The sequence below is a fragment of the Phyllostomus discolor genome, chromosome 3 (assembly GCF_004126475.2).
Source record: "Phyllostomus discolor isolate MPI-MPIP mPhyDis1 chromosome 3, mPhyDis1.pri.v3, whole genome shotgun sequence".
In the NCBI taxonomy this organism is placed as follows: Eukaryota; Metazoa; Chordata; class Mammalia; order Chiroptera; family Phyllostomidae; genus Phyllostomus; species Phyllostomus discolor.
In genome coordinates this window covers 206,387,364-206,413,556 of record NC_040905.2, presented here as the reverse complement: position 1 = coordinate 206,413,556, position 26,193 = coordinate 206,387,364, and the positions used below count along the sequence as shown (strand labels likewise).

Here is a 26,193-nt window from a genome sequence, read left to right as displayed (position 1 = left end):
CGGTCGCTAACAAGCGGGGCTGCCGACCCGCCTACGTGGGGTCCCTGCCTCTGGGCTCCCACAGCGGCCTGGAGCAGCCAGCTGGCCAAGGCCTCCGGAGTGCCTTGGCCTCCACCCCCACCCGCGGCCCCCAGATAGATAGGGGTGTATTTTTTTTCTTGTAGGAGAAGAAGAAAAAAATAGACCTAAATGAAGAGAAATACCAACAAAGAAGGAGAGAGGCCTGCAGAGTCACGTGGGGGCAGAGACCAATTGGGCCTCTGGTGCCCCCCCACCCAGGGCGGGGAGGAGGAGGACGGTTGGACAGGGCCAGCCTACTGTCCGCCCGCCGCCCGCCGTGGCGTGAAGGAGTTCCCGTGTGCCCGCGGTCACCGCTGCCCCACTTGGGCCGCCAGAGCCGCCCTCTGGACCCCCGGTGCCCACTGTCCACCCTCATCCGGCGTGAGAGCCGCCTTCCGTTCCGTAAGTGAAGGCCCGGGCCCAGGCCTCCAGCGGCCAGCCTCCCGCCTCAGTGCCGCCCTGCGGCCGGGCCCGGCCACTGCCTGCTCTGCCCAGTGGCCGGTGCCCACTGCTCCGGGCAGAGAAGGGGCCAGGGATCTCCCCAGACCTGCCCTCCCAGCTTGCTGCTCCCTCTTCTTCCCTCCCGGGGGGCTGGTGGGAGGAGCCAGGCCTGGGGGTGGGGGGACAGGCACTGTGGGGGTCACTGTTGTTGGTCCGTGGCCAGTGTCCCCCGGGCTGTGCTGGCCCAAGCCTCGCAGTCTGTGAATGTGTCCCTGCTCCCCGGGTCCCCCAGCCTGCATGTCTGTGCTGCCTCTGTGAGTGTCTCGGGGGCCCATATGGGTTTGCACGCCCGTCTCCAGTGTCCGTCTGTCAGTCCGGGGTCTGTGGCTGGGTGGGATCAGTGCGGCTTCCCTGAGCAGGCTGCTGAGGGGCTGTGGTTCCCCAGTGGGCTGGGACCTGGGACTGAGGGGTGGGTGCCATGGGGCCTGGGGGCTCAGCCCAAGACACTCCCGGGAAGAGGGGGGTCAAGCTGGAGGGAGAAGGGGGGACTAGTTTGGAGGGTAGCCCCAACCTGACCTGTTCCCCTACCCCCCCACCCCCACGGGGCCCAGGCTGTGCTTACACGGCCTAGGTCTTTCTCAGCGATGTCCAGGAGACTCCAGGGGGCTCTACCCTGGAGAGGTCGACTCTGACCCCCCCCCCCACCCCGCCCCAGCCCTGCCTTCCCCTTCAGTCCCCCTCACTCCCCTGCAGAGGCGGTGCTCCTCCCCCTTTCCCGCTTTCTGCGGGCCCCTCCCTGACGCGGAGCTGTTCAGAGGCAGGGGCGCCCAGTCCCCCTCCAGCTCTGGCAAATGCGGTTCTTTCCAGAGCTTGGGGCGCGGGGTGGGGGGTTCTGCAGCCAACTGGGCCTCTGGTCCTCCTTCCTCCTCACCAAGATCCATCCACGGAATCTCATGGAAGCCGCTGAACTCCTTCTATAGGGCCGGTCTTTTCCGTTTTCATACGCGAGAAACTGAGGCTCAGGGAAGCGAAGTGACCTGCCCGAGCTTGCACAGCAAGTGGGCTGCAGCTCCTGCCCTCCGTCCCGGCCCCGGCGTGGTGAGCGAGACAGAAGCGGTCTGCGTGGGGGGGCCTCCAGGCCTCGGCTCGCAGCACCCGGGCGCCAGCTCCAACTGCAGCCGGAAGCCTCGGGTCCGGGGCCCAGACGCAGGCCGCCTGGGGTCTGAGCCTCCAGATCTCGGCCTTTCGGTCGTCGGCGGCGCATAACCGTCCTGTTTCTCGTCCTGAAGATTGCGGCTTTTTGGCCTCGCCGCTCTCAACACTTTCTGGGACCCTAGGGGACCGAGGGGGCGGGGCCAGGACGCCAGACGGCTCCTGCCTCAGTTTTTCCATCTGAAAAGCGGAGAGTGACCACGACGTTCCCCAGCGCAGAGCGACAGCTCAGCCCGGCTCGGCCAGAGGACGCCTTTGTCCCTAGGGCTGCGGGGCGGCCCCGGCCCCCGCCCGCGCCCAGCCCGGTGCAGGCGCAGCTCGAGAGCAGGGAAGGTCCCTTGCACCCCAGGGTCTGTCTGTTCTACCAGCGCCCACCCGCTCGGTGGCCTCGGGTTCTCCCTCCCCCTCGGAGAATTCGCAGGGTGGGATAACTAAGACTCCCATTTCCAGGCGAGAAAACTGAGGCCCAAGAAGGGGAAGGGGTTTGCCCAGGTCTCTTCGCTGGACATTAGCGATCGCCTTCCAGTTCCAGCGTGGGCTTTGCCGGCTCCTCTTCGGTTCCTACGACCGACCGACCGCCCTTAGGGAAAGCCAGTCTTTAGTCCCATTTCACAGATGCGGAAACTGAGGGCCGGAGAAGGAGTCGGGTGGGGGAGGTCTGCTTCAGTCTTCAGGGAGAAACGTGGCAGGTCCCGGGCGAGAACCTGGTTTGTCGCCTTGATCCCGTGCCGTGGCCACGGCCCCCACGTTTGCCCTCACCCACGTCCAGGCTACACAACGGCCAGCGCCCCCCGCGTGGCCCTCGCCACCACTGAGCTGGGTGGACGAACAGGGGCCCCCTCCTCCCAGCGCCGGCGGTTGGCACGAGGCTCCCAGGCGCCCAGCACCTGCCTGGATTCCGGGGCGCGCGGGCTCCGGGGGAACAGGCTGGGGGTGGGAGGGGCAGGGGATGGGGGTGAAGGCGCCAGCCGACAGAGGTGGCGGGGGAGGGCGCGGGCCCGGCCCGGGGTGGGGAGGACTCGGCCGGCCCTCCGCCCCCGGATACCGCACGCGCCAGTATAGAAGGGCCAGCCCCGGGCCGGGCGCGGCGGGTTCGCGCGGCGCGCACTGGCTGCCGAGGGGCCCGGGTCCCAGGTGCGCGGTGCAGCGGCCCTGGAGGCGGCGGGGGCGGGGAGGCGCGGGTGGGGGGAGCGCCCAAGCCCCGAGCGGCCGTCATCGCGGGCGGGCGGCGCTGCGCCCGGGTGCGGCTCCTCGCCGGCGGCGGCGGCGCGGCCGGGAGGTGCGGGGCTCCGCGCGGGTGGGACGCGGACGCTGCTGCTGGCCAGAGCCGCCAGGTGGGCGCCTCCCGCGCCGCGGCCGCCGTCGCGCCCCTTCGCGCTCCCCGGCCTGGGCTCTGCGCCCTTCGCTCCTCGGGACCTGGACTCTCCGCCCGAGGTCTCTGCCCGCCGCCCGGCTTGTGGCTCCCTGCGCTGCGCTCGCCGTCCCTGCGGCGCCCTCTCCGCGTCCGCCCGCCCGACGTCTCGGGCTCGGTGGCACCGGCTGCGCCTCCTGTCTCCGTCTCCGCCTCGGGCTTTGTCCCCGCCCGGGGCCCTCTGTCCCGGGCACCGTCGTTTGCCGACCCTTTCGGCTCCAGTCCCTGTGCGGGTTCGACCCCTCGGGGGACCCCCGCCCCGGGGAGCTCAGGCCCTTCCTTGCGGCTCCGCGTCCCGACCCCCCGGCCCGGCGCCTCCTTCTCTCCGGGTCTCTCCCGCCGTCTCGCTCCGTCTCGGCGACCGCGGCGTCTCCGCTGCTGCCTCCGTCTCTCAGGTTTTCTCCTCTGGCCTCTGCCTCCCGGTGTCTCGTCTCGGGCCGCTCGTTCGTTCGTTCGTTCGTCCTCTCGCCGTCTCCGTCTCCGTCTCCCCCTCCGTCTTTCCCGTCTCCCGGGTCTCCTCGGCCTCCGCCCTGCTGTGCGCCCGGCGCTCGGGTGGTCGCGTCTGTGGGCTCCGGTCCGTTCTGTCCCGCGCCGCCAGCCGCGTCCCTCGCTCTGGTCTCGGCCCGTCTGTCTCCCCGTCTCGCTCAGACTTCGTCTCTGGGTCCCTGGTCCCCGCCGCGTCCCAGAACGCCGGGCGCCGCTCCCACCGGGCTCCCTGGAGGCTCCCTCGCGGCCCAGCCCATCTCGTTTTCTTAGAATCGGGGTTTTGTTCTCAGACAAACGAATCCCGCTCGAAGCGCATCGAGTCTTCGGGTCCGGGCTGGGGCCCCGCCCGGGCAGCGCCCCAGGAGCCCCCGGGAAGGACGAGGAGTCTGGGGCGGGCGCGGGGACCCGGCGGGAGGCCGGCGCGGGCCGCGCAGGGGGCTCGAATGGGGGCCCGCCTCGGGCGTCCTGGCCCAGGGTGCCGTCCCGGGGGACAGGGGCCGGACACCCGGTGGGTGCCGTGGGGGGCGCGGCGGCGGAGCTGTGGGACCCCAGGGACCGGGCGTGCCGCGTCGCCGGTCGCCGTCCGGCCCGCGCTGACCCCCTCCTCCCTCCTCAGGCGGACGCCGCGGGCATGGACTATTCGTACGACGAGGACCTGGACGAGCTGTGCCCTGTGTGTGGGGACAAGGTGTCAGGCTACCACTACGGGCTGCTCACATGCGAGAGCTGCAAGGTGAGCGGGGCGGCTGGCGGGCAGGGGGAAGCGCGCGCCGGGCTGGCAAGCGCTGGGGGCGGGGTACGCGGGGCAAAGCCCCCCGGGGCGGTAGAGAGGGCTGGGGCCCGCTCCCGCGCTCACTCCCCTTCCCCGCAGGGCTTCTTCAAGCGCACGGTGCAGAACAACAAGCACTACACGTGCACCGAGAGCCAGAGCTGCAAGATCGACAAGACGCAGCGCAAGCGCTGTCCCTTCTGCCGCTTCCAGAAGTGCCTGACCGTGGGGATGCGCCTGGAAGGTGCGCGCGCCGCCGCCGCCTCCGGCCCCTGCCCTCGGGCCGAGCGGGCGCGGTGGGTGGGAAGGAGGGGCGAGGGCAGGGCGCCGCTGGCCTTCTTCAAGTTTCTGGGGCCCAGCGGTCGCGACCCCTCCTGTGACCGTCAGAGCGGGTCTCTTCGGGAAGGGGTGAGAGCTGGCCCTGCTCAGGCCCGGGGCGGGAATGCGTGCAGGACCCGCCAGAGCCAGGTGGAGAAGTGTCTGACTGTGGGCCCCAGGGAAACGGGCCTTTCCCCAGCCCCTGAGAGGGCTGAGCAGCGCAGGGACGAGCCTCGCTGAGCTGCCCTCTCTGCGAGGGAAAAGTTCCGCAACACCGGTGCTGACACCCAACAGCAGCCAGAGCCAGGGCTTGCAATGCTTTTGCCAGAGTTAAAGTCCCAGTGCTGCCACTTATGGGCTGGGTGGCATTAGGCAGGTTCCTCAACCTCTCTGAGCTGCAGATCCCCCTTCTGCAAAATGGGCTGACAGCAGTGCCTTCCTCTTGCGTTAGTGGGAGGGAGTTGCGTGAATAGCTCCCAGTTCTGCGCCTGGCCGTGGCCAGTGCTCGGCAGGTTAGCTGTTATCATCATCGCCACCGTTCTTCGTGTTATCACCTGTCTGCCGTCACGGTCCAGCCCTCACTCAGCCAGCCCCCCCCCCCCTTCATCTCTCCATCCATCCGAAAAATTCACTCAGTTCATTCACTCAGCGGGTGAGATTCCTTCCTGCCGGAGTTTTTAGCCAGACCCCTTTAAGAGAGCTGGGGAGTGGGGAACCTTCGCCCCCAGAGAACCCAGGCCCATCCTTGCCTCCTCACCCCCACCCCACCCCACCCCACCCTCCAGCTCTCAGTCCAGAGGAGAAGGAAAGACATTTCAGTGGGAAGGACTCAGGCTCTTTGAGGGTGGACATGGAAGGCTCCCACCCTGCTGGCCCCAGCCGGCCGGGCTGTGCGGGAGCAGGCAGCTGTTGGCTGGAGGTATTTTAAAACGTAGAAGACCCCTGGTGACTCCAAGCTGCAGGCCACAGTCCTGCCACCTAGAGGAGGACTCCTGCTGGGAGGTCTCCCATCCTGTGCCCAGGTCCCGTGTCCCCAGATCCAGGCCCTCAGCAGAGCTGGGTGTTGTGAGTGGCAGAAACCCCTGGTGGGGTCTAGTCTCTGGGAGCAGAGCTGCCCACCGCCGCAGCAGGAAGGGGGGCTGGGCAGGCCCCCAAGCCCCATCCCTTGCTGAGCGCCGCTCTCTGCCTCCTGCTCTCTCCCCTCTCCCAGAGCCCAGGCTGGGCTCCCGGTCTGAGGAGGGGCCGGGGCCATCCTGTAGCTGCAGAGCTGCAACATTCGGGCCTGGCTAGTGACATATTGTTGGCTGGGCAGAAGGACATCTGCTCAGCAAGGGAGGACTCTGCCCCCATCACAGAGCCTGACGCAGCCTGAACGGGAGTCATTTTGCAACAGGGGCTTGCCAGAGTCAACTAGTCAGTGGGTAACCAGCTGGACACGGGGACCCAGCTATGAAAAAAGTTGTCCAGGGTCTACTTCCTGTCACCATTTCCTTGCCAGGCCCCGGGCCAGGCACCTGAGAGCCCCCCTAGGAGCTCTCAGACTGGGACACGTGGCATGATACCTCTCAGCAGGATGAGAGTGGGCAAGGGGCAGGACATCCAGGGCTAGGACAGTGGCTTCTACCTGGACGAATCTAGGAATGCTTCATGGAGGTGGTGACCTGAGGGCTGGGTGTTCATTGGGCAGAAGAGAGGGAAGGGGGTTGAGGCAAAGGGAATATTAAAGGGAGGGTGGGAGGAGCGCCAGGTCAAGGAGCAGAGAGATGAGTAAAGCAGGGTAGAAAAAACACAGGGTTTTGTGGGGAACAGCCTAGAGAGGGAAGCAGGGCCTTGAGTACCGCACTAAGGTGACTAGCTTCACCCCCAGGCGGAGGGAGCCGTAAAAGGGTACTGAGCTGGGGAGCGGCACGGTCAGATCTGTTTGGGAAAGCTCTGTGAGCGGGGCGGCTTGGAGGGGGGCCTGACCCTCACCTGTGCCCACAGCTGTCCGTGCTGACCGCATGCGGGGTGGCCGGAACAAGTTTGGGCCCATGTACAAGCGGGACCGGGCCCTGAAGCAGCAGAAGAAGGCACAGATTCGAGCCAATGGCTTCAAGATGGAGACGGGCCCCCCAGTGGGGGTGCCCCCACCACCTCCTCCCCCACCGGACTACATGCTAACCCCCAGTCTACATGCGCCAGAGCCCAAGGGCCTGGCCTCTGGTCCACCTGCTGGGCCACTGGGCGACTTCGGGCCTCCAGCACTGCCCATGGCCATGCCTGGTGCCCACGGGCCCCTGGCCGGCTACCTCTACCCCAGCTTCCCTGGCCGGGCCATCAAGTCCGAGTACCCAGAGCCCTACGCCAGCCCGCCGCAGCCTGGGCCGCCCTACGGCTACCCGGAGCCCTTCTCCGGAGGGCCTGGCGTGCCGGAGTTCATCCTGCAGCTACTGCAGCTGGAGCCGGACGAGGACCAGGTGCGGGCGCGCATCCTGGGCTGCCTGCAGGAGCCCACCAAGGGCCGCTCCGACCAGCCCGCACCCTTCAACCTCCTGTGCAGGATGGCCGACCAGACCTTCATCTCCATCGTGGACTGGGCACGCAGGTGCATGGTCTTCAAGGAGCTGGAGGTGAGTCCCTCCTCCCACCTGCCTGGCAGCTGCATCTGAGGTGTCCTTTTTGGCTGCCCAAACCTCGATCTCAGTCACTCCCTGGGTGGGCCCAGGCTGCCCACGGGCTTTAGGCATTGCCTGGTGCCAGGGAGACCCTGAGGGGTGTCCCCCTCACTCATTTCCACCCCCTCCCGGTTCTGGAGCCTCCGTCTGTCACAGCCTCTGCGTCCCGAGTCTCTGTCTCCCTCTCACGCTCCCTGGCGTGCCGTCTCTCTGCCTCTCTGTGTCTGCAGCCCTTTTCGTCCCTGTTTCTCTTCGGGTCTCTGCAGGTATTTATTTGAGACCCTAGGCCCCTGAAGGACTAGTGAGCCCTTGGGACACCATCTCTGGCTGCCGCAGCCCGATGTCAGGGAGAGGGTCCTGCCCTTCCCGCCATTCCATTCGCAGAGGCCGCCGATCCCCGCCGGCCTCAAATGTCGGAGATGAGAGTCTTAGTATCTGAGTTTGGAATGCTTCTGGGTCTTCTCCACCCCAGCTGAGGCGAAGGATCTTATTGTCTGGCTGTCTCATGCACCATGCTTGGTGCCATGCTTGGTGCCATGCGTGTGTCTGCGTGTCTGTGTATGTGGGGAGCGAGGTGGGAGGGTAGGTGGGGGGGGTGCAGGGCCTGCCACAGATCCCCCCAGTGAGGCCCGGTTCCGCTGCAGCAAGGCCTTCCCCCGAGGCTGAGGGCCCTGCAGCTAAAGCAGCAGGCGACACTGACGCCCGACAGGAGGAACTTCCCAGTCCTCCAGCCTTGTGACTGGAGGGCCCGTGGCCTGGCAGCCGCCCCTCTAGGACCTTGGCTCCCTGTGACCGGGGCGCTCTGCTGCCCTCAGAGGCACTCCAAGCCGGCCAAGGCGCGTGCTCCCGGGCCTGGACGCAGGCTGTCTTTAGTCTCGGCCCACCGAAGTTCTTCCTTCCCAGGCCGGCACCCCTGGCTGTTCCGGGCTGGGCGTACACAGCAGGACCTGCTGCCCCCCTGCTGGGGCCACCGCAGCCTTGAGCAGCATTGTCAGTGCTGACGCCACTCGGGCCTGGGCTTCCTCCGGGGCAGGTGGCCGGATGGGCCAGGGGCACTGCCTGCTGGGCCGGGCACAGGGGAGAATGAGGTGGGGATGGGCACTGAGCCCTCGAGGCATCGCGGAGCCGGGGGCCTGGGTTCATGTGGGAGTGAGGAATTGGTGGGGACGGCCCCCGATTCTGTTGTTGAGGGTCTGTCTTGGCTGAGGCTTGGGGACACGCCATGTGTCATGGGTGGGCCTTTTCACCCCTGCCTCCTCTCAGGGCTGCCCTCGTGGGTGGGACGAGAGACAGGGCAATCCTGTCTCCCGAGCAATCCCATCTGCCTTCTACTCGTGGCTGGAGGCTCTGGTGGGGGTGAGGATCTCAGCGCCGTTGGGTTGGTCCCCGCAGACTCCCCACAGCCCCCTGTGCAGAGGGGAGGAGGAGCAGAGCACTCTGGCCTTCCAGGACCCTGGATCCAGGGGCGGGGCACTTCCTCTGGCCGCCCTCCTAGTCTCTCGGGGGTTTTCACGCAGGATGGGAAGGGCTTTTGTCCCGGCTTTGCTGAGTGTTTTTTCCTGCTTCTGGTTTCTCTGTGGTCCAAACCTTCCTGCTTCCCCTTCCCAGAGTCTCTGAATTGAGCCCAGGAATATGAACCACCGCCACCACCCTCTGCAAAGGAGCCTCGAGGATAAGTCCCAGCCCAGCCCCTAGAGGGCCTCTCACGGGCCGTGAGGAACTTCCCACCTGTCCACCACCCACAGGCGGGGAGGCAGAGAGGTGGCAGCGGTGCCGAGTGACCTGTCCTCCCTTTGGGCTGACCATTCATCCCCCCCCCACCTGCAGGCATGATACATTTTAGCAGACGCAACGGGGGCTCCCCAGCTCTGAGAGTCAGGCAGCCCTTGGGCTGGGCACTGGGGACATTGAAGTGATTGGACCCAGGAGGCGGCCAAGCTGGAGGAAGAGACAGAGGTGCACGCAGATAACGCCCACACAGGGTGCCCGGGCTCCGAGAGCCCTGGACAGGGGCCGGGGAGCCCGGTGGGAGGGAAATGGCCCCATCTAAGAAAGCCAGGGAAAGTTTCTTTACTCTCCGCCTTTCCAGAAAGCAGCCTGAGAAGGTTAAGGCATTTCAGGAAGTGGGACGAGCACAGGCGAAGGCCGGGAAGTGTGGGCAGGCTGCGGTGGGCAGGGAGCTCGGTGGCTCTGTGGGGCGGGGCTGGAGAGGTTGCAGAAGCAGAGCTCGGACCAGGAGGGGGTCCTTTGGCAGATGGTGATGGGCAGCCGACCGGACTGCCTGGGGCCCTGCTTCCTCTTCCAGGTGGCCCACTCAGCTCTCCACGCAGCTGCTGCCTTGATGCCCGACGGGAGGCCTGGGGTCTTTGCTGAGCTGTCGGGGATGCCGGGAGCCCAGATGTGGGGGCTCCGGATACTCTCTGGGGGTCCTCCTCCTCCATCCGGCCTCCCAGCTTGGCTGTCTCTCTGCCTCGCACGTCATGGCATGTCAGACCAGACAGTGGCATGGGGGCGATAGCACAGACCAGAGTCTGAGCCGACTGTGTTCAGGTCCCAGCCCTGCCACTTCCCAGGGGCGTGACTCTGGGCAAGTCATTCCACTCGTCAGGGCCTCGTTTCCTCAGAGGGGGAGAGTTGAGCTGACACTGCACCCCCCACCCTGCCCCGCCCTGCCCCACACAGGGCCCTGGCGAGGACCCTGTGAGCCTGGGCAGGGAGAGGACTCAGCGCGGGAGCAGCTCCCTTCTTCACTGCTTGCCCACCGCTCCGAGATCTGATCTGCCCTGGCAGGCAGCGGCGCACAGGCCTGGCTGGAAAGACTGAGAAAGCGCAGGGCTCTGGGGGGAATGGGGCCCACGTGGTGGCCCTGAGTCTGTGAAGCAACCCCCTCCCTGTCAGGTAGCAGAAACCCACCTGTGCCCGCTGCTTGGTGGGGGGCAGTGTGCAGGCCCCCGAGGCCCACCCTGCCTAGCGGCTCCCGAGAAGGACAGCCCAGGAGGATGGAAGACAGGAACCAGAGAGGGGGAGGCGAGGGCCGGGAGTGCCTAATGACCCGTCCTGACATCGGTTCATCCCCGACGCCCAGCTCCGAGGCCCCCGATTGGCAACAGATTTAACTGCTCAGATATGTGGTTGTGCGTAAGCTGCAGTAACTCTGTCCGTCCCGGGCTGACGGATGCCGGGCCTGCTGACCACTGGGCTGGCCTCACTGCAGAGCCACAGAGTCACAGAGTCACAGAGCCCGCTGGCCTTCGGCCGCCAGACTGATCGGATCCCAGGGGGCCCCGGAGGGGGGCCTGCCGGGAGGGAGGTCAGCTCCTCGGCCATAAATACTGCGTCTTCGAGGCAGGCGGCAAAGTGTCAAGGCTCCGGGAAGATTTGTGGCAGACAGCGGGAGCGCGGGGAGGCTGGCGGGCTGGGCAGATGGGCCGGGCTGAGGAGGGACCCCGGGGCCCGCACAGCAAATGTCCTTGTTCCCCGGGGGGGGGGGGGGGACGGCAGGGAGGACTGGGGAGAGGAGGGACCTTCCGCTTAGGGGGAAACGTGCGGAAGGTAAAAACCAACCCTCTTGGGCTAAGTGAGCCCCTGAGCCACCTGCTTTTCCGTGGAGAAAGGCTGGCAGTAGCGGCCCTCTGGGTTTCTTCTCAATGAAAAAAGAGGTGTGTGTGTGTGTGTGTGTGTGTGTGAGCTTGTCTGTGTGGTGAGTGTGTTGGAGTTTGGTGTCTTTCTGTGTCCATCTGTCCGTCCAGGGGGAGCGCGAGTACAAAGTCTGGCAGGAGAGGTTGCTTGGCTGGGGCGGTGGGGAACCCAGGCCGGGGCCCCGTCCCCAGGAGGGAGCCGGCCGTGGTCCACAGGCCTTTCAGCGTCCACGTGTTTTCTGTAACCAAAAGAGGGAGGATTTATCTTTCCCGTTTCCCGGAGCAGGAAACTAGGGCAGAGAAGGGTGTGCGGCCGAGTTGGGAATCACGCACAAGGCCCCGGGGGCGTCAGACTCTGCCACCATCTTGCCCATCGTTGCCCCTGCCACCCTATCAGCCCCCTGGGCACGGCCGCCCCCGCTGCGTGTCGGGGGCTGAGGTCTGGGTACGGAGTCTGCTCCGGGGCTCGGCCAGCCGGGTCACCGTGACCCCTTCTGCTTTCTGCCCGAGGCTCGGCTTGCTTATCTCCTAATTCTCCCCCCTATCTGCTCTCACCCTTCCCTGTCCCCACCCCCTGTTCCTTCAATGCAGGCACTCGGGTGTCTGCTCCCCAGGGCCCCCTTGGGTGGGGGGCAGAGCCCAGCCCTGCACGTTCTCCCTCCTCCTCCTCTGCCTCCAACTGGCCTCCCAAGGTGGGCCGTTGGGGCTGCTGGGCTGGGGCCTCCGGTAGTTCCCAGGCCCCCCTCTCTCCCAAGACCAGCCCGGCTGGGGGTGCATCTGGGCAGACCCTCGGTTTCCTTATCTGGGACATGGGCAGCACGGTGATAGGGCAAGGGTGAGGAGTCCCGGCCGAGCTGGGCCCGGGCCTGCTCACAGGCACTCTGAGCCTCGCCTCCCTCCCCGGACACCATACTGGGAGGCTTCCTGCCAGCGCCCTGGGGACTGGCCACTTCCGGAGGACAGATAAGGGGGCAGGAGGAGAGACATCCTTGTGATTCCCCTGGCTCCTGTGGCCCGGGCGAGCTGCCGCTGAGCCCCGGCCCCCGTGCTGTTCTGACAGTGACTGGCTCTGGGAAGAGTTTTCTGCCGGAGAGGAGGGAGGGGGCCGGGTTCTCGACCTGGCGATGGGGGGAGGAAGGGAGGACGGGAGGCTGGGGCCTCCGAGCCGCACAGAGACTGACCCCCCTCCTGTCCTCAGTTGCGCGGGCTGGGGAAGGGGCGGGCAGGAGAGGCCTGGAGGGAGCTGTGTGTCCCGCTGCTCACTTAGCTTTGTGTCCACGGTTTCTCCCCCTCTGTCTGCCTGAGGCAGCAGAGGAGGGCGTCACGGAGCCGGAGGGGCTTCCACCCCACAGCGCCGAGAAAGCGGTTGGTTAGGCCTGGGCCGTTCTGCTCAGACCGGGGCTGCCTGGCCCTTTCTGGCCCCTGGTTTAGGGGTGGCTCCGCAGTGCTCTCTGCGCATGTCTTGGGGAGCACGGGTTTGTCCATCCACTGCTCACTGACCCCCCCCCATGGGGGCCCAGTCCTGCCTTCCCAGACCCCACAGGCCCTGGGGGAAGCAGAGGCGTGAGCAGGCACCATCAAGATGTTGGGGGTGCCGCATCCAGAGGATGGTGAGGGCACCCAGAGGGGAGGTAGCACCGGTGAGGGCCCCACGGGGGCGGTAAAGAGCGTGCCATGAAACCTGGGGCGGCCGGGGCCCAGTCTTTTCCACACCCAGTGGCTAAGAGCGCACCTCTGGATCCAGGCGGGGCCGTGTGACCCCTGTGGGCTCCTGGCCCTCTCTCGGTCGGTGGGGAGGAGAGCCACACCGGCCTCCCTCGCAGGGCCGTGCAGCTGCGGTGCAGCGGCGTTAGCTGTCGTGTTCGCACTCGCCCAGGAGGGTGCCGGGAGGTACCTGCTGCTGGGGGGGTGGGGGCTGTTTGCGGAGGCTGAGAGGGACTAGGGCCTGCGTGGTGTCTTCCTCGGATGACCTCCGGCGCCCAGGGGCAGCCCGCACACCGAGGAGGGCTCAGGGTTCATTGCCGTGAGGAGCAGTGGACTGAGTGCCAGCCACGGCCCTGGGCTGGCTGCGCTTCCCCGTGACCCCAGGAGGGTCCCTCAGCATCCCTGGGGGGCGGATTTTCCATGTGAAAAAGGGGTTTGGATCAGGGCACCTCTCAGGGCCCTGCTGGCTCTGTCACCGGCCTCCTGGCTCTGGCTCATGGTTCTGAGTCCCACCCCCCACCGTCAGGAGTGACCGAGCCTGGCGTGTTGAAGGCCTCGATCGCCCAGAGTGGAAGGCCGCTTGCCCGGGCAGTCCCCACCCTCCTGCTGAGTGCCCCGCCTGCAGCCCGGGGGTTCAGAATCTGGCTCCTGTCGCTCTTCTGCTCCTGCTTTTGCCGTCAGACCTCGGCCCGCCACTGGTCACTGCCGGGGCTGGACCCAGGGCCCTCCTTTCTCGTCCTGAGCCTGAAGGCTCTGCACGAGGCCCAGGGAAATCCCTGTTTCCTCCTCATGGCTGGCTCTTCGAGGGACGGGAGCTGCTAGCGATGTGACCACAGGACAAATGGGCACAAGTTCAAATCAATAATGCTCTCTCCTCACATTGGAATGAGACCAGCATTTCCTGGGTGCCGTGTGTCAGGCCACCTTCTAGTGCTTTGCCCACTTTATGGATGAGAACACTGAGGCCCAGAGAGGTCACGGGGCTTGCCTAAGGTCACATGACTTGTACGAGGCAGAGCTGGGGCCCGAAGCTGGTCCCTGTTATTATTTTGCTAGGCCCCTGCCACACCTGGGTGACGCAGGCATATAGGCAGAGCGGGCACAGGGAAGCTAAGCTGTTTGCCCCAGTCACACACCCCATTGGCACTGGGAGGTGGGAGGAGGGAGGGGTGAGAGGAAGGCGCCTGGCTGGCCCACGCGAGACGCCACCCCGGACTGACTCTTCCTTGCAGGTGGCCGACCAGATGACGCTGCTGCAGAACTGCTGGAGTGAGCTGCTAGTGTTCGACCACATCTACCGCCAGATGCAACATGGCAAGGAGGACAGCATCCTGCTGGTCATCGGGCAGGAGGTGACCGGCCCCACTGTGCCCGGCCCCCACCCCACCCCACCGGCGCTACCCGAGTTCTGGGCAAGAAGAGGTCCCAGGCCTCTCCGGGCCTGGCTCTGGGACCCTGACTATCAGGCTGTTCCCCAAGTTCATGGGATAGCCACCGGCCTGACCTGCCTCTAATCAGCCCTGGCCATGGCCTTGAGAGGAGGCCACCCCTCGGAGCCCTTCCTGGGGGAAGCAGCTCAGGGATGATAGGAGGGTGGAGAGGCCCTTGGAGGAGGTGAGGGTGGCACCGGGTCTTGGTCATGTAGTGGAAAGGTGCTGGGGGCCACCCACCTCCACCGCGGGCCAAGGAGGGAAAGGCTCAGAAGGGACGTTTAGAATCCCTGAGCCACCAGGAGCCACTGGTATGCTGGACCGTGGGTTTGGGGGACCCTGTATGTGTGTGGGGGGGAGGTAAGAGGCATTGCTGGAGAGGTTGCCAAGGGCTGGATTGGGCAAGACCCTGCAGGCCCTAAATCCTCAGTGAGTGAAGGAGCGCATGAATGAACGAGCGGAGGGATCTGAATGAGCGGAGGGATCTGGGACTCAAAGGGCTCACAGTCAAACTCGAGCACCCCTAGGGCAGGGAATTAGGGCGCTAGGGTGGGAGCTTGGGGCGCAGACACTCCTGAAACAGAGCAGGGAGCAAGGAGACAGTGTCTAGTGGGGAAGGACGTGGCCAGATTTCTGGGGCACACGACGGGGCCAGATGGGAGGTGAGGACACGAGGCAGATGCCCACTGCTCAGAGTGGGGGGCACCACTCCAAGAGAAGGACCCCCAGGTGGTGAGAGGAGGTGTAGGCGGTGGAGGAAGAAGGGTCGCACCTGGTGGAGGACGGAGCATCCTGGGGTAGGGGGAGGGAGAGAGGGGAGCGGGCTTCCAGCCGCTCGGGGTGGGGGTGGGAGGCTGAGGCCCTCTCCCCAGCCCAGCCTCCACCCTGGCCCTCTGCTCTGTGTCCTCATCCTGTTCTCACTCTGGGTGTCTCAGGCCGGGTGTCCTGCGTGTCCAGGGCCAGGGGAATGCTGGTCCCAGGGATGACTCTGAGGCCGCCTGAGTGTGTGTGTGTTGGTCCATGTTGACATGCAGGTGGAAGTGTCAGAGGCCATGAGAACAGCTTGTGTGTATGTGTTTGCCTGTGTTTTATTGTGCAAATGTCTCCAGGCACATACACGTGTGGGTGTCGAGATCTGCCTGTCACCTGGTCAGTGGGAACACATACGTGGGCATGTGTCCTGTGTTGCCTTGATGTGACCATGCGTGTGTGTGTTCACTTCTTAAAGCGGGCGGGCAACCCTGGGAGTGTATGTGAATGTGAGCTGCTGAGGTGTGGCCCCGGGCACGCGTACCCAGGCAGGCCGGCCCCGCGCCGGCCCCCGCGCCCGGCACGACGGAGTGTGTGCCGCAGACGCCGCGCAAACACAGAAGCGGCGCGTGCCCCTGAGCCTGGCAGCAGGTCTTTGTATGTGAAGGGCCCTTCAGTCTCGCTCTGCACACACCTGCCCTGTGTCAACGCTGCTGCTACAGCGGCCCTCCACTCCAGCGGGCCGTGGGAGGGGGCTGGCAAGCCTGGGCCCCAGGGAGACACTGCCCCTGCCGCGCTCGGCCGGAGGCTGAGCCCCTGTCTGCCCGCCCAGGTGGAGCTGAGCACGGTGGCCGCGCAGGCCGGCTCCATGCTGCACAGCCTGGTGCTGCGGGCGCAGGAGATCGCGCTGCAGATGCACGCGCTGCAGCTGGACCGCCAGGAGTTCGTCTGTCTCAAGTTCCTCATCCTCTTCAGCCTGGGTGAGTGGCGGGCGACCGGGCGGTGGCTGAGCGGGCACTGAGACCCCAAGAGGGGCTATGCGCTGGGGGCCCTTAGGGAGGGGACCTGGCTCTCACAACGGGGTGTTGCTTCCTCTCTGGGCCCCGGTGTCTCTGTTTGAGAGTCCAGAGCCCAAGATCAGGTCTGAGTCTTGCGGTGATGAAAGGACCCCTTCTGAGAAGGTGGTGGATTCCCAGCTGAGACCCCAAGAGAGGGCCCATACCGCCTCCAGAAAAGGCCTGTGTGATTTCAGGAGCTTCTGGTCCTTGGCCTCCTCTTGGGGTCCCTTTATTTCCTAACGCCCTGCTCTGGGTGCAGGGGGCATCCAAATTCTGACTGTGAGCTCCCCAGGGCCCAGGCGCCCTTGCCCACTCACTCACTCATTCATGCATTCCACAAACATTTGCTGAGCAACTTCCCTGGGCAAGGCATCAGGGATAGAATGAACAAAAAAAGACCCAAGTCCCTGTCTTTGAGGAGCTGATCTTCTCTTGAGGAGAGAGACATGAACCTACAGTGGCTGTAAAATATGTAAATTAGGGGAATTATTAGTGAAATGGTAACCTCCTTCCAGCCCACCTCATCCACTAAGCCGTCTCTGCTCAGTGTCCTCCTGTACCCAGCGATGCTGCTCCTTGCTGGCAGGCGGCTCCCAGCCCGGGAGAGGCCTCCAGCCAGTGCCGTGAGGGCTGGACAGAGGGACGGGGAGCCCAGGCTGGGGATCAAGGGCTGCCCGGTAGGCTTCCTGGAGGAGGGACAACGCAGGGTCGTGGAGGACGAATAGGAGTTTGTTGGGGACATAAATCCTTCAGCAGAAGTGTAGGGGGGCTGGAGGGTTGGAACAGGGGCATCAAGGCCTCGTCGCATGGGGAGGGGCAGCATTTGAGACTTGGTCTTTGTGGCCGGTGGGGTCCTAGCCGCAGTCTGTCTGCCTGAGAGCAGGCACTGGGGACTCAGGGGGCAGAAGTGGGCTGGGAAGGGGCAGTAGTGAGGTGCTGATTGTGCTCAGGCAGTGGCCATGGGGCTGGGTGCCTGGGCTGGGTCTTCTGACTCAACAGGCTGGGAGCCGAGGGGCTGCAGAATTTGCTGGGGACAGCCACGCTGGGCTTCGGGGCTGGATCTCAGGCAGCCAGTCAGGAGCTGGGACCTGCAGCCCTTGGAGGAGACTCAGGGGCCCTGGCCAGGCTGGCTCCAGCTGGGGGAAGAAGCCCCGTCCTCCCTGTCCCTCCAGGGGAACCCTTCTCCCAGCCCCATCTGGGAGCTGCTGGGCTCTGGGGACCCACTGCTGGGAAGCCCCGACGGCTGTGGCTGGAGATGTGGGGACTCCAGGAGTCTGGTGGGTGGGTGTGCCTCCGTGTTTGTGTCTTTGTTGTCACACAAGGGCAGACTGTGAACTTCTGCAGGCTTGTGGTTTGGGTGTGTCAGGTTGTGGAGGGTCTGAGTGTGACTGGGGAGTGACAGGAGATGAAGACAAGGGTCTTAGGCTGACGGGAAGTGCTCGGGACCCATAGCGTTGGAGGTGGGCTCTGTGGCTGTCTGGGTGGTTTGTGAGGTGGCCTGACCACCATCAAGAGCCACCAGGGGGGTCCTGGGGTGGGGTGGGGTGGAGGGAGGGCCGCCAGCCACACATCCCCTGGTCCAGGGCTCCGGCTGTCCTTGGGCGCCCCCCGCAGAGCAGGGACCAGGTCTCGACTTTCCAGACTTCCCCGGGACAGAGGCACAGGCTTTGTGGCCTCCAACCCCTCTTCCCACCAAAGCCCCGGGCCCCGGGGGATGGCCAGGCCCGGCACAGCCCAGCCTCCAGCCAGTGATCGATGCAGGACTCGCCCTCGGGGTTCACAGAGGACAGCACGGCTGAGCTCAGCCCTCTTCGCCGGGCTGGGGCGAGGGGCCGTGCCAGGAGCCAAGAGTGCCCGCCTGCCCCCTCATGCTCACCTGCCTCCCAGTTTCTGGAAGAGGAAGCTGGGGCCCCAGAGCCCAGGAATCTACAGTGTGCGGCGGGAGCCGGCTGGCGGGGTAGGACGGGGGAGTAGGAGTGGCTGGGTGTGTGAGCACCCATGCCAGGCAGGGTGGGGCTGTGGTTAGAAGTGGGGACCAGGTGCAGCCCCCCTCGATTCTAAATCTAGACTCGCTCTGGCTGTGCGCCCTTGAGCTAGTCGCTCCCCTCTCCGAGCCTCTACAGCCCCATCTGTAAAATGACCACCCTAACAATCTTAACTTGCTCTGAGGATTTAATGAGCACGTGTGCTGGCATTGCCTTCATCATAACCATCATTATGAAGCTAACGTGCAAATGAACAAGCTAATGGGTGGAGTGAGTGAAGGAATGACCGAGTGCATCTCCATCTTTCTTGCAAGCTCTGCGGCCGGCACGGTGCCTGGCCTTGGGGGTCCAAGGTGGCTGGGGGAGGGCACCTCGCCCAGCCAGCCAGGAGCTCCGGGGAGGCTGGGCTATGAGCGGAGAGGGCTCTGGGCCCCAGGCCTGCCTGAGTGGACAGAGAGCAGCGAGGGAGGAGGCCACCTGAGCCCCGTGCAAGGCCTTGAAGGCCAAACCAAGTACCCTGACTCTTCCCTTGGGAAGGGTCTTCGGCAGGGAGCCACTCGACTGGATTCGCATTTCAGCACGGTGCTCTGGCTGCTGCAGGGAAAGGCTGGCGGCGGGCAGCCCAGGCCCCTGGGAGAGGCGCAGCCCGAGGTCTGGGTGAGGTGGAGAAATTTGGGCACCAGGAGGGGGAAGATTTGCCCAGAGTCTGGAAAGGCAGGGGGGTGCTCCTCCCAGGACCACCAGGCTCGGGTCCCCGAGGGGCCCGGGGCCCAGAGAGGATGGCCACTTGCTCGTAGACCTCCAGTCGGCGTGGTGGGCGCCAGCCTCGCGGCAGTGCCTCCCTGGGCGGGGTGGCCTGAACCCGCGTGAGGCCTGCCCCCCCCCCGCCCCCCCACGCCCCACCGCACTGCCCTCCAGCCCACTCAGCGCCTCCTTCTCGCCTGCTCTGCAGAAGGGTGCCATTTGGCGTCTAAATAGCCGTCTCAGGCAGGCGAGGAGGCAGGTAAGGAGGTTTAATTAAAATTAGTGCCTCTCTCCTGGCAATCACGGTGTTTATGAAGATGGGCCCGGCGGGCATTGTTCCGCAGAGGACTTAATCGAAGCTTAATGGATCGACCTAACATTCGATTTCCTGACTCCCATTGAGGCGGCGGCGGCAGCATTCCCTTAAGCGTTTGCAATTTACCCACTGCTCCGCGCCAACAAAAGGCAGCCTGAATAGCAGCCCCACTCGAGGGGCCATTGTGCGCGGGGGCGCCTGCCTGAGTCACCGCTATTGGGACAACATTCTTTATGCCTCGCCGGAATGAAAGGATTATTCAAATATTCAATTAAACCGTGAAAAGGGGGCTTTTCTGAGAACCTGGGGGCCCCCAGCTCCGCAGAGCTAGCGGGCTGCTCTCTGAGGTGGGGGGGGGGGGTTGCCGGCTTCCAGCCCCCTCCCGCCTCCCCACCACCAGGAGTGCTGGGAGCTCACAGGCTGGGAGGCACAGGCAGGCTTTTCTGGAAGGTGCCCACCACCAAGCCGCGGCAGCTCGGGGCCCAGGGCTGGGCGCACAGACTAGGCCCGGTTCTTGGGTGCCTTGTGCGGCAGACAGTCGTCTGTCCTCCCTTCGCAGGTCATGGGACACTGAGGCCCTGGGAGGGGGAGGGACTTTGACCGAGGTCGCCCAGCTGGTGGTGGAGCTGGGATTTGAACCCGGGACACCCTAAAGGAGAGTCTCCAGGTGTGTGTGTGAGCCCTGCCCCGCATCGGGTGGATGAAGGGCGTGGTGCTCTGTGGGGTGTTGGCTCTGTTGCATCTGCTCTCCCACAGCCGTCACTTAGTCCCTTTAAATGGGGGCACTGGGACGCTGGGAGAAGGGACAGGACCTGACCACAGCCTCCTCCAAGGCCAGAACCACGAGGCTGAGTCTGGGGCCCAGAGTAGCCTCTCTGGAGAAACTGGGACCCGAAGGGGGGCCCTCAGAGGGAACCCCTGCACTGGAAGAAACAGGAAGTTGCCACGACCAGCCGTCCAGGAGCCCACGGCCAGGCTCGAGCCCACCCCTGCCCACCCGCTGCACTTTGCAGCCAGAGACCTGGTTTTGAATCAGGGTCCTGGCATCTACTGTGTGTCCTGGGCACACCCACTGCTGCCCCTGCAGGGCCAGGGGCCACAGCCGCACTGGGCTGCCTGCCTGGGTGTCTGCGGGGGTCAACTGGGCTGGGAGCAAGGTGTGTGGCAGGAGCCCAGGAAGCTGGATCCGCTTCCACTGCCATAGTTGGGGCTCAGTTAGTGACCAGGCTCCCCTGGCAGCCCCAGCGCCCACCTCCCGCCTGGGCACTGTGGGCGCTTGCAGTCTGCAGAGAGCTGCGAGCCCCAGGGGACTGCTAGGAGGGGGGCTGTCCCTGAAAGCGGTGCCTCCTCTGTCCCCAGCCCCTGCCCTCCGCCCCGCTGGCCCTGGTCCCCCGCTGCCGCTGCCGAGAACAGTAAATCCCAGTAAAGCCAAGGCTCTGGTCCTCCTGCCGCCACCCCCTCCGGCCTCCACTGCAGCCTCCCGGCCAGTCCTCCCCTCGCCCCCGGCTGTTTCCTCTGGGCCCCTCCGCTGCTGGGCAGCCTCGAGCTGGTCCCTACCCTGCTCTGGGCCCCCAGCCTCCTGTTGTGAATTGTCAGAAGACAGTGTCAGGAGAGCTGCCCGGCCTGGGGAGTGGCAGGGGTAAAGGCAGGGGAACAGTGTTCAGATAGAGAGAGGTAGGGATAGGGTTGGAGTTCCGTGGGGGGGTGGGGGGCTGCCCACGGCCTTTGAGTGTGTCCGGAGCTGGCCAGCCTGAGGGCAGCTGGGCAGACTGTGCGCCGCACAAGGGCCCCCAGGCTGGGGACAGGGGATGAGTAGGGGCTGAGACCCAGCTTGTACACCCCTTGCTGATCTGTCCTTCTGTGGACAAGGGGGGACTTCCTTCTTGGCACAAAAGCGGTGGACTCACGGGCTAATGGCGATGCTGGGGAGGCGAGGAAGAAGATGACCCTGGTTTACACACCGAAGTGGGGTGGGGGGCTGGGAGCGGGGGTGGAGGGCCAGGGCCAGGTCCTGCTGTCCGCCCGGGGCCCAGCTCGGGTTTCCCTAAATCCGACTTCGGACAACACAGGCCTCTGCGGGCGCCCGGGGGCGGCCGGGGATCAGGGTTGCCAGGAGGGCGCAGCGCTCCCGGCGCACAGGGTGTTAAGAGGGATTAGCAGGGCCAAGGGCTACGTGCATGCGCTGGGATCCCGGCTCCCCCGCAGCAGCCGGGCTGGGGGAGAGGGGGCGCAGGGGAGGTGGGCAGGCGGGTGGCCCTTTTCTGAGCCGCTGGACGCCACGTCCCAGGCAAGTCCCGGCTAGGGTTTGCGGGTAGGGGACCAATCGTGTGGGTTCCTGCGGACCCTCGGCCTCCAGGCGGTGCTGCCCAGGAACCGAAAGAGGACTCGGTGACAAGAAACTGACCCTTGTGGGGCACCCGTGGGGTGCCAGGCACCTGTGCCGGCCTCTGCACCCACACCCTGACCCTGTGAGGTGGGCACAGCCCCTTTCTCAGAGGAAGAGGGCCTTCCAGGTCAGGAGGGGCCGGGCCCAGGCCACTGCTCCTACACAGTGGGGCCGGGATTTGAACCCCCATCTGTGTCCAAAGACATTTTATTTTATTTTTTGTCTCTTCCCTAGACTTGGGGTGTGTGTGTGTGGGCGGGGGGGCGCATCAATCTCATGCCTGTCCACAGCACAAAGGACTGTGGGTCCACGTGGAGCCAGCCGCCCTCCGCCCCCCGCCACGGACAGTTGTCCCTTCTTGTGGAACGCAGCCCCCACCCCCGTTCGTCCCTGCTCTTACATAACGCGCCTGCTTTGTGTGCAGCTTTTTAAATTTATGTAGAGATCTCTGCCTTATAGACCTCCTTCTGAATCCGCCGGTTTTGTTTCTTTTCCACTCAGCCTCCAGCTTTTAAAGACGCACGCATTGTCTCTGTGTTAGCGCCAGCTCCGTTGCTGACGCCTATAGGGCCCTGTGGGGGCGCAGCCGCCGCGTGGCCCCCGGGGCCCTCCCCGTCAGCGTGAATGCTGCCACTGGGGACGTCCACGGCCCCTGTGGCCCCGTGGGAGAGTCTCCTCGGGGTGCTGGGGCCTGTTAATCGGTCAGCGGGTAGACCCACCATGTGCCTGTCCCCCCCAGAACGCGGCCGCTGCCGCATGAGCCTCGCAGCTGTGAGAGGGGACCCCCCCACCCACACTGCAGCTCCCCAGTGGCGGGGACAGTGGTGGCCGTGGCCGGGTGGTGGTGCTGGTGGTGACCGCCACGGGGATGACAGAGGTGGGACGGGGGTGGCCACGGGGACGGGGACAGGGATGGGGCTGATCACGGATGCGCTGGGGGCTGGGGTGACAGTGGTGACGACTGACCGCGTGGCCCTCGTGACACGCCAGACGCTGTTCTCCTGAGCACCTTCCACGTATCGATGCCCCGAATTCCCCGAACTGTGGAGTAGGCACTGTTGTCACCCTCATCCCCCATCTTACAGGTGACACACTTAAGAGGTTAAATAGCATGCCCAGGGATCCACCTGGTGACACTGGGGACAGTCTTGGGGACGATGGAGGTCTTCGCCGTGACCCCTGCGGTGATGACAATGGCAGTAATGACCGTGACAGGTGACTGTGGTCGGGTGGTCGATGACGACACGGGCTGGGCTTGCAGTAACCGCAGGGATGCTGGTGTTGGTGACAGCTGAGGTGGCAGTGTCCAACCACGGTGACGACGGTGGTGATGGTGACAGGAACGATTGAGGTTTGGTGGGTGACGGCAGCGGCGGCCACGTTTGGGGACAACGCCGGGGTGTCCGTGCTGGGGACTGATGATGGTGGCGGTGTTCGCCAGCCACGGTGGTGACGACGGTGCTGGTGCTGCGGTGGGGACAGCGAGACTGGGGCTGCGTTTTGGGGCTGATGGCGGTGGCAGTGCCTGTGTCTTCGGCGGTCACGGGGCTGCCGGCGGCGGGCGGTGCTGACGGAGCCCCTCCCTTGCAGACGTGAAGTTCCTGAACAACCACAGCCTGGTGAAGGACGCTCAGGAGAAGGCCAACTCTGCCCTGCTCGACTACACCCTGTGCCACTACCCGCACTTCGGGGACAAGTTCCAGCAGCTGCTGCTGTGCTTGGTGGAGGTGCGGGAGCTGAGCACGCAGGCCAAGGAGTACCTGTACCACAAGCACCTGGGCAACGAGATGCCCCGCAACAACCTGCTCATCGAGATGCTGCAGGCCAAGCAGACTTGAGCCGGGGCCAGGCGGGGCGGACCAGGACCCGGCGGGGGCGGGGCCACAGCCACCCCCCCAGGCCCTCCCGATGGCTTCTTTTAATCTGCCGACCCAGGAGCCCCGCCCTGTCTGTAGGCTGATGCCCCTGAGCTCTTGGAAGCCCCGTGTTTGGGAAGCGGGTGAGGGCAGTGGGGCCTGGCTGCGTTGGGGTGGCCCCCACTAGCCACCGGCACTTGCCTGCCACTCAAGAGTGTCCCCAGGTGGTGGCTGCCGACCACCCCCTGCCCCTCCCCCTGCTCCCAGCTCCCCGCCGTCTGTGCTGGAGCCTGGAGCACAGGCCCGGGGAGCAGGTTCAGGAACCCCTGGTGGGCCTTGGCGCCCCTTGGGTCAGAGGTCATCCCCTCCCTTCTCCTGGAAACAGAGGTAGAAAGGGGTTGAATGGCACCACCTGGGGGAGCGGGGGTCTCCAGAGTCCCCTCAGAGGGACCGGGAGGAAAGTCCTCTGTTTTGTGACCCGGGGATAACTGGGTTTGTGAAGCTGGACGGGGCCTATCGGGTCCTGGGGGGCCCTGGGGGCCCGGCTAGGACAGAAAGAACCCCTCCCCAGTCCTCTGCCCCATTTGGCCTCGAAGGGGAGAACTTTGACTTGTTATCCGGAAAGAATTTTGCTACAATCGTCTTTCTGCCCCCCTCCCACGGGAGGAGAAGTTTGGCACACTCGACATTCTAGCCCCGCCCACAGCTGGCCCGGCCAGGCTGGTATTTATCTGCAAGGCTGCGCAAGGCAGTCGGGAAGAGGTTTTTTGCTTTGTTTTGTTTCTGAATCTAGATGCTCCTTGAAAGGTGTGTGTGTGGTGGGTAGGGGACAGATTTGAGGATTGAGGCTGGGGTGTGGGGATTAGCACCGAATACAGTCCATGCCCCCCGACACACACACCCCCTCATACCAAGGACCCCACCGATGGTGCTGGGTCACTGTTTCTGGGACCCCCTCACTCAGTGATCAGCAGCATGCCCTGTGGGGGTTCACAGACTCCGTGGGTGGGAATATGGGCGACTTTGGGGAGGGTGTATGGTTCTCCAGATCAGGGACATTGCTAGTAAGCCCCCCCACCCCTTACTGGCTCCGACCCATTGGGTCCTTTGCTGCAAACCCTCAAAGCTGGACCTCGACACCCTGGCCTTCTGCCCTGTGTCCCAAAAGACACTTTCCAAGGCCAGGCCCCCAGGGAGAGGCCTCAGCTGCCCCCTGGCCCCTGGCCGGGCACTCACCTGTCTTGCTTTCTCATTGCTGTTGCAGCTTGCGCCGAGTCTGCCCAGTTCGAGGCGACTGGGCGTTCCCGTCCCCGCCCTCTGCCAGCCTCTCTCAGTCCCCACCCCCACCCACTGAAGCGTGCACCCCCACCAAAGCCAGAGACCCACAGCCCCAAACGAGAAGTGCCCTTAAGAATTCCCCAGCCCCTGCAGCCCTGGAATAAATTTTGCAATTAGTTTCCAGCTACCTTTGGCTGTTTACATTGTGGGCCAAAGCAGACTTTCCTGCGTGGGCCTGGGCGGGCTAGGGCGGGCTAGGGCCAGCTAGCGCTCCCACTGGGATGGAGACGACACGCAGGTAACCTTTGGTTGGGAACTCCGGGGAGCCAGGCTGGGGTGCAGGGGAGTAGCAGGCGCTGTGGGTGGGGGGACTTTGGGCTCCAGCTCCTCCCTGGACGCTGCCACACCCTGCAGGCCTGGGCGACGCTCGGCCTTCGTGGCTCGAGCCTCTGTTCACCCTGGCGGTGCGGCTCAGACCCCACCTTGGGCAGGAGGGAGCAACCCTCACGTGAGCACCTACTGCGTGCCATCCCCCATCCTCCCGCCCCCACGGGTGCCCTCAGGCAGGAGCTATGATCCAGGAGAGGCCCTTGGCAAGTGCTTCTCAGTTGGTGATGTGCAGGGACAGAATCAGACCTGGGTTCCCTTGACTTGAGAGCACCAGCCCTCTCTGTCCATCTGGTGGCCAGCCTGGGGCCCCATGGCCTGGCCTTCTCACTGATTCCCTTGCCTCCCCCTCCCCCACCACTTGGTGGCAGCAGTGAGCAGACCAACCTCCTAGGAGGCTTCCCAGGGCTTTGCCTGCAGTGTCCAGCTTGTCCCATCTCTGCTTCCCAGCTCTAGGCATGGGTGCCGAGGGGCGCAGTGGCCTGTCCGAGGTCACAGACTGAAGAAGAGGCAGAGCCATCATGCAGACCTTTCTTGACCCTCCTTGGCCAATCTCGTCCACCCCCAGGGCCACTCCTGGTCCCCTGTGCCTTTTCTATGACCACGGCTGCCGGGGGCAGTCCAGACAGAACAGTGTGAGTGAGGAGACAGAGGGGTGTCAGCCAGCGGTGTCTGGGGACCCAAGAGAAGTAATTTTGGTTGGGAGCAAGGAGAGTGTGTGGGGAGGAAGTATGCAGCAGGTGGAGGGGAGAGGAAGGGATTTCGTGGTCCCACCTGCCCCATATTAGTTTGGGAAGGGAGCCCTTTGCAAGTGAGGGGGAGGGGTCAGAGGACACTGCAAAGGCAGGCAGTAGGGACCACCAACTGCCCCGCCCAGTTCAGCGCAGCTGATGTCCCTCGTTCTGCAGATGATGAACTGGCCTCAAGAGGTTCACCAGCGCCCTCACCCCCAGAATGAAATACCCAGACCTCCGTCTTTGTGTGGAGGGTCTACCCCCGACCTCACTCCACCCCCTGTAGATTTTGTCTCAGACGAAAACCAGGCAGGGCCCAGGGTGGGAGCACAGGTGTTGCAGGGAGCTAGGTGCAGCTTGCACTTTGCAGGGCCTCAGGGCTCTGGCTGGCTCAGCCCTGCCCCACCTCCACCCACCCACGCCTGGCGTGATCACCTGCCTCCCCAGGGTGGCTGCTCTGACACTCTTCCACTGCCGTCCTCTGGCCCCAGCAGCGCTTGAGCCAGGCTGGAGCCAACAGGACAGGTAGCCTCTGTGCCCCGAGTCCCAGTCCCTGGGTGCCCCCTTGACTGGCCC

The 26,193-nt window shown here is 65.0% G+C and overlaps 1 protein-coding gene across 4 annotated transcripts; it reads left to right on the top strand.

The window, feature by feature from the left end:
* Positions 1-309: 309 nt before the first annotated feature.
* Positions 310-24,287, top strand: NR5A1 (nuclear receptor subfamily 5 group A member 1). Of its 4 annotated transcripts, none has more exons than XM_036022206.1 (8): positions 366-462; positions 1,437-1,599; positions 4,227-4,343; positions 4,482-4,623; positions 6,681-7,306; positions 13,926-14,045; positions 15,706-15,853; positions 22,953-24,287. In XM_036022206.1, the coding sequence occupies exons 3-8, from the start codon at positions 4,242-4,244 to the stop codon at positions 23,198-23,200; spliced, it is 1,386 nt and encodes a 461-aa protein (XP_035878099.1). In that variant the 5' UTR covers positions 366-462; positions 1,437-1,599; positions 4,227-4,241; the 3' UTR covers positions 23,201-24,287. The 4 variants fall into 4 exon arrangements, with proteins under 4 accessions (XP_035878097.1, XP_035878099.1, XP_035878098.1 ...); XM_036022205.1 differs by having other exon boundaries at positions 1,437-2,063; XM_036022204.1 differs by lacking the exon at positions 1,437-1,599 and having other exon boundaries at positions 310-462.
* The last annotated feature ends 1,906 nt before the right edge of the window (positions 24,288-26,193 follow it).

Bases quoted from the DNA above. Each gene is read 5' to 3' on its own strand.
- NR5A1 (XM_036022204.1), top strand. From the start codon at position 4,242: ATGGACTATTCGTACGACGAGGACCTGGACGAGCTGTGCCCTGTGTGT. The intron at 4,344-4,481 runs GTGAGCGGGGCG...CCTTCCCCGCAG, and splicing joins TCACATGCGAGAGCTGCAAG to GGCTTCTTCAAGCGCACGGT. The intron at 14,046-15,705 runs GTGACCGGCCCC...CTGCCCGCCCAG, and splicing joins TGCTGGTCATCGGGCAGGAG to GTGGAGCTGAGCACGGTGGC.